Source organism: Triticum aestivum, chromosome 5D (genome assembly GCF_018294505.1).
Source record: "Triticum aestivum cultivar Chinese Spring chromosome 5D, IWGSC CS RefSeq v2.1, whole genome shotgun sequence".
Taxonomy (NCBI): Eukaryota; Viridiplantae; Streptophyta; class Magnoliopsida; order Poales; family Poaceae; genus Triticum; species Triticum aestivum.
Window position 1 is genome coordinate 87512331 of NC_057808.1, and position 6732 is coordinate 87519062.

Consider the following 6732-nt stretch of genomic DNA (forward strand, 5'->3'; position numbering starts at 1 on the left):
ACCTTGTGGCCACCTCGTGTGCCCTCAGGACTCCGTTTTCTTGCACAATACTTCTTTTGGTCGGTAAAAAATCATTATATAATCTCTCGAAGATTGTGACCACTGTACCATGAAAAAATCCTCTGTTTTTGTTTTGATTTGTTTCTGCAGCAGATTTAGAGCAAGATTTCTTCGCAAGAGTCGGTCAGGGAGAGTCGGGTATCTTTCACGCCGGCCATAGTGGCCAACCTTGGCCCGGGCTTCAACTTCTTTGGCTGCGCGATGGCAGATGCCTCGCTCTCACTCGGAAACACTGTGAAGGTCTCCACCGCTGACATCACTTTCCCGTCCAAGCCACAGCCAGCCATCTGCCTCTCTCGTGACCCGCTCCATAACAGTGTGGAGGGCGCAGCCTCCTAACTAGTGATGGAGGGCGGAGCTAGACACAGAAGCGGAATGGGGAAGGGTTAATGGCTCCCGGGGCATGGCTGGTGGCGGTGTGCGTGTGAGGAGGAGACTCATATGGGGCAGCGGCGTGAGTGGGGCGGCGGTGTGGGATGGAAGATTGGAAGGTGTTGATTGGAGAGAGGTTGCTCGAGGAATCGAGGGTGGAGTCAGCATGCATGCGTGTGTTTCCACCGTTGATTTTTCTAACTCGTTCTTTTTGCACACGGGTGGGTTCGAGTGAGAGGATGATTTTTTTCTTTGATCGATCATTGGTGTTACAAAGCGAAGCAATATGAACACGACGTATAGACTTCCCTTTAGCAGTAGGGAATAGTAGGGATAATATAGATTTAATAATAGAGACACCCAGAAGATACAAAAATATATTTATCAGAAGATCATTCTTCTAAGCAATGTGACAAAATGTCAATGATCTTCATCAATTCTATAGATGCTTGCTTCCTGTAGAACTTTATCAAAGAGAAACATGTAAGAACTTTTTACGAAGGGAAATATATAATATGGTGACAAATATGCCCGTGTTTTGCCATGGAATAACAAAAAATATTCATACATGTGAAAATTGTTCTAATTCGAAAATCACAGTCGAGCATGTGTGTGCCTCCCATTTATATAGCGGGTGGCATTTACAAATGCGAATTCACTTTTCTTCGTGGCAGTCATCATGTCTCCTCCGCATTTGTAAATGCCACCCTCTTTTTAGGCGAGGTACCTATGCAACACTTTCTTTTCCATGTTAGATTGAATAGCACTATTTCCACATTAAGCACTGGATCTCGTCACCTCCTGAGCTTCACCTCTGTTCTCTATATCAAGAAAATGAAATGTTGAAAGTGGGTACATCAACTCTATTTGACAGAGGGAGCACACATCTGCCAACCCCCACCAGCAAGCCACGACAAGGGAGGCCTCCCACGACGCCAGAGGTGGATTTGGACGCGCCATCGTGATGTAGCCGCTGCTGTCACCAGCCTCAAGACCGCACCAACTCCATGCCACCCGTCGCACCGCCACCATGACATCGTCGGCGGCTAACTCCGGACCGCCGCCGCACTGCATTACCCGTCACCAACGCCACATCCCGTCCCGAGAAGAACCAGTCGATCGAGTTCCCGGTTCAAAAGGTAAATATGGCCAGTCCAGATTTTTCTAGCCGGGCTATCCACGATCAGGTTTACTCTGAAGTCTGAACTAATAAAAAGGTCGATCACTTCTCGCCTCTGAAGTGCATAGTGTGTGTTGTTGTATTGTGTGAAGTATTTTGCTTTGTACTCCCTCCATCCCACAATGTAAGACCTGGCTTACATTGTGGGATGGAGGGAGTATTAATCAATAGTCTAAATTTGTTTGCATAATGGTCAAAATCTACTTACTATACGCACTCCGTCAGCTCTGCTCTTCATGGTATATATTGCATATGTTCAAGCAAAATCATTCAACCTCCTCTACTAGAGCATCCAGCAAGATATGATCGAATTAGGCTAACCTGACGAGCTCCAGGCTGTGGCGGCCTCATCTTGGAACGCCTCCTGGAGCTCCTGAGCAATGGCGACGAGGAAGGGTCTGCATTGCGCCAGGCGAGCAGCGACACTTACACTGGGATACCGCAACAGGTGCCCAGCGGGATGCTGGCCTGGCAGAACCCCGGCATGCCAGCGATGGACAGCAGGGAGAAGGCCCTGGCCCGAAAGTCCTCCAGCAGCGCCGCATCCATGCCCAGCTTCGGTGTTGCACCATGGACCGTAGGGATTGCCAGGATACCATCCTTCTATAGGCACAGATTCATTTAGGAGAAATTAGCAATGATCAACTCCTACCTGTTGCATGCCGTTCAGAAAATGCATGCTGCAATGGGATTTAGATTTTCTGGACTGTTGATTGTTGAATTTACCTTGAGGAGAGTGGCAAGTGCAGACTTGAATTCAGTCCTGACGGCGTGAAGATCATCCATATCAGATTCATCCTCTGACACAATGGCCTCCTACACTCGTTCTCGGATGCCAGGGCCGAGGTTGGGCTTGACTATGTTCACCCACTCCGCGTGGTTTGTTTTGAATTCAGACCTAAAAAACATGTGGTACATCTTCACAAATTTAACTCATCCATGTGCATACATACAATTTTGAGTAATCTGCTGGCATTTCCATTACAAACACGACCGAGTTCATCTGACTGTGCAATTATGAAGACGGCATGGCTTCATTTAAGGGGCACACAATTTTATGATATTTGTGGTTGCGCTTAGTGTGAGTAAGTAGGTATGTAAACAACTGACAAAAAAGCAACATGCCATTGAAGGACACGCATGACACGTGAGATGGCAGACAGAGAGGGCACACAAGATGATGATGCTTCGACCGCAGACAAGTCGGTCATGAACTTGCCGATGCTCGGAACGTTGCTAGAGACGAAATCACCAATGTTGCCATTGTTCACCACTGTATCATCTGCCAGTCAGTCAGCAAACACACCTCACATTGTTCAGAGACTCATATATGCAAGCTGCCCAGCCCAGCCCTGCTCTGCTCTACTCTGCATCAAGGGATACCAAGGATGGATGAGTTCGAGTTCATGGTAGATACTTACTTCCGAATACCTTGGCCGCTGAAGCGTTGAGGATTTCGTAGGTGCGGTCTTCCATGGAGCCCAAGATTTTTAAATAGTCTGCAGGAATGATGACATGGCTCGGTCGTCGTAGGTGCGGTCTTCGTAGGTGCGGTCTTCGTAGGTGCGGTCTTCCATGGCTCGGTCGTCGCAGCTCGGCATCAGAGGCGTCGGCACGCACAGGCGGCATCAGCACGTCGGTGACACAGGACAGTGTAGCTAGATCTCTGGCAAACCACCTTGTAAGAAAAAACACCATCAGACGCTCTCATACAACTGAATGAACACTTGAACAGGTGAATAACTTTGTCTGCTGAATACTGACAGTAGCATGGCTAGACTGAAATTACCGACGGTTTTGAACATCTGCGTGGAGACCAGTCCATGTGAAGGGTAGAGGCCGAAGATGCCGCAGTAGGCGGCGGGCACCCTGACGCTGCCGCAGCTGTCGGTACCGGGGCGAAGTCGGTGAGACTGGCAGCGACGGCGGCGGCCGAGCCACTGGAGGAGCCGCTGGGGATGCGGCGGGAGCGCAGGGGTTGGAGGGAGTGCCGTAGTGCGCATTCTCGCCGTTGATGCTGTAGGCCATCTCGTCCATCATGGTCTTGCCCACGCCCGTGCACCGGCGGCGAGCGCGGCCAGCACGGCGGGAGTCATGGCGGCACCTGGTGCGTGCGTCCGGGCCCAGTCCGGGGTGCCGAACCCAGTGACGCGGATGACGACGTCGAAGCTGCAATCGACCAGTCAGTCAGTCAGTGAGATTGCTGAATATCATTGTGATCGAGGGAGGGAGGGAGCGAGCGGGGTCGCAGTACATCTCCTTGATGGCGAAGGTGAGGGTGTGCAGGGGGAGCTGCTGCTGGTGGTCGGAGGAAGGAGGCGGAAGCCATGACCGAACCATCACCTGACTCTACTAGAGGAGGCCGCCGACCGCATTCCCAACGACACCACCAGCCTCCCCAGCTCTTGGTCACAACTCACGATGCGGTCAGCCTCCACCATCACTGTGTCGGCGCCCCTCTCGCCCTCCAACTATGCCGCCACACACATCCGTCGACCCATCGGCGTCACCCCCGGTCAGCCGCGCTATATCTCGATTTCGATATGGAGAAAGAAAAAGGGGGAGAGATGAACGATCCCATGGGATAGAGTCATCCGGCCACCTGCTGCTTGCCGCCATTGTCATCCCATTGCTGCTTTGCGTGGCTCTCCCCCGCTACTGCTATCACGAGGAGGGGAGGGAGAGTCAGACTAGGGCAGCAGTGGAATCGATCACGTGTGCTCTCTTTTTCTCCGTACCAAAGGAGGGAGGAACGGGTGGGGTGGGCTGATTTTTCGGGAGTTTGTTTTGGCGGAAAATCGTAGGAAAGAGGTGGGCTATCTTTGGGAACTATTGATTGAGATCCATCGTTCGGTGGATGCGATTTTTTCGCGAGGGGAAAGATGCGACCAAGTACAGATTCCGTAACAAATTAATAAGGTCCATAGAGGGATTTGTTCACAATGCGTTAAGATTTACGTGTCAGTTTTCTTAACATCTGTTTTTTGTTTCCTAGTGATAAAGAAATTGCACCGATGGATGGATCGGTTGGTTTGCGTAATTTAGGAAAATTAGATTTGTGATCTTGTATATGTTAGGAAAGTACTGGTTTGCAAGGAAAGAGTGGAGAGGAAATAAAGCGATGAACAAGAAAACCAGCGTGGAGGGGTGAGGGGGTGGTGGAGGTGGTACGAATAAAAACCGGACAAAAATAAACTGTACCAGGCTACCAACTGCTCCATTAAAAGTAGAGATTATATCTACTGTATTTTAACTTCACCATGGCTCATACCCCCGATACTACCCATAGATTCATCAAAATAAGCAAACAACACAATGAAACAAAATCTGTCAAAAACAGAACATTCTGTAGTAATCTGAACAATGACCATACTTCTGTAACTCTAAAACTTCTAAAAATTTAGGACAACGTGAGCAATTTGTATATCAATCTTTTGTAGAAAATATAGAGCGAAGCTCGTTTCTGTGAATTTACAAAATTCTAGAACTAGGCGCAAAAGTTTTTGTTTTTTAACAGAATCAAATCAACTATCTTCCAAATCATCCCAAAGGTCTTACTTGGCACAAACACTAATTAAAACACAAGAACACCATCATAACAGAAGTATAATGGTAAATTTATTGCAAAACATAAGAAAACAAGAAAAACAAAAAAGACATTAGGTTGCCTCCCAACACGCGCTACCGTTTTACGCCCCTAGCTAGGCATATTGCATATATCTAGGTTTTATCATCTTTCTTCTTTTTCAAATATGTGTTTTCATCAGTAGGATTTTCAAAGATAACATAAAACACATCATACATGGAGATTTTAGCATTAACAAGTTTCCCATATGAAAATCCACCTTGATTACCAGCTACAATCCATGAGTATTGTTGGTTAACATTATTGAAAACTTGTTGAATCATACTCAAAGGAGGGACTTCCTTTTTAATATTCTCATCAAATGCGACAATTGCGAAGCAAATGTCTTATTAAATAATCACTATTATAAAAGATCTCATCTATTACCGGTTTTGCACGGTTCATACCATAAAAATCAAAGATCTCTCTAGCTTCTCGCACTATGTGATCAAATTCATTCATGAGGACAATGGTAGCTATATTTTTAGCCCTAGGATTTTTTATAACTGGCAACTCATAACATAATCTTTGTAAAGTAGGATGAGTGCTGATAAATCTTCTCTCAAGTTTAAGAACAAGTGCGGAAATAGCATCGTCATAAGTTTTGGTTCTTTTAAGTATAGGAACATCATCAAAAGCCAAAGTCCCAATGCAGCTAAAGAATTCTTGGATGACACTCTTCCCTATAACATTCCCTTGTCCCAACACAAAAGTTTTAGCATCAAGTTTAGTGGAACTTCCACTTTTAGGAGTTCTACCATCATCCGTTTCTGCCATACCAAAGTCACTCATGTTGACAGTTTGAAAAACAAGCAAACAAGAAAACACGTAAAAGGCAAATAAAAGGCTAATATTTTTGTATTTCTTTGAAAATGTTTTAGAAGTGGGGGAGAGGAAAACGAGAGGCAAATGGAAAATAATGTAAATGCAAGAGATGAGAGTTTGTGATAGGTACTTGGTAGGCTTGATGTAGATCCTCCCCGACAACGGCGCCAGAAATTCTTCCTGCTACTTCTTGAGCTTGTGTTGGTTTTTCCCTTGAAGAGGAAAGGATGACGCAGCAAAGTAGAAATAAGTATTTTTCTCAGTTAAGAACCAAGGTATCAATCCAGTAGGAGGAACACACAAGTCTCCAATAATTGCATCTGCACAAACAAACAAATACTTTCACCCAACATGATAAAGGGGTTGTCAATCACTTCATGGTTACTTGCAAGGATGAGGTCTGATAGTGAATATAAAAGATAAGTAAAAGTGCAAAATAAGATAAAAGTAAATAAGTTGCAGCAAGGTGTTTTGGGGTTTTTAATTTTGTAGATATGAAAATAATATGATAAAAGATAGACTCGGGGGGCATAGTTTTCACTAGAGGCTTCTCTCTTGAAAGAGCATATGGTGGGTAAACCAATTAATGTTGAGCAATGGATACAAAAGCGCATAGTTATGACGATATCTAAGGCAACGATCATGTATATAGGCATCACGTCCAAGACAA

At 46.0% G+C, this 6732-nt stretch overlaps 1 protein-coding gene across 1 annotated transcript; it reads right to left on the minus strand.

The window, feature by feature from the left end:
* Window positions 1-778: 778 nt before the first annotated feature.
* LOC123124412 (amidase 1-like) lies at window positions 779-4297 on the minus strand. Its single transcript, XM_044545025.1, has 5 exons — window positions 3867-4297; window positions 3402-3781; window positions 3034-3290; window positions 2339-2510; window positions 779-2215 (listed from the first exon to the last, which is right to left on the minus strand). Exons 1-4 carry the CDS (start codon window positions 3939-3941, stop codon window positions 2476-2478), a joined length of 747 nt encoding a protein of 248 aa, XP_044400960.1. The 5' UTR covers window positions 3942-4297; the 3' UTR covers window positions 779-2215; window positions 2339-2475.
* Between the last annotated feature and the right edge of the window lie 2435 nt (window positions 4298-6732).

What these genes read in the sequence shown, in the direction of transcription:
- LOC123124412 (XM_044545025.1), bottom strand. Translation starts at nt 3,941, where the DNA reads ATGGCTTCCGCCTCCTTCCTCCGACCACCAGCAGCAGCTCCCCCTGCA. An exon ending in ACCTTCGCCATCAAGGAGAT is followed by an intron (nt 3,782 to 3,866) that starts GTACTGCGACCC and finishes GGTCGATTGCAG; the next exon opens with CTTCGACGTCGTCATCCGCG. An exon ending in AGCGGCCAAGGTATTCGGAA is followed by an intron (nt 2,511 to 3,033) that starts GTAAGTATCTAC and finishes CATGTTTTTTAG; the next exon opens with GTCTGAATTCAAAACAAACC.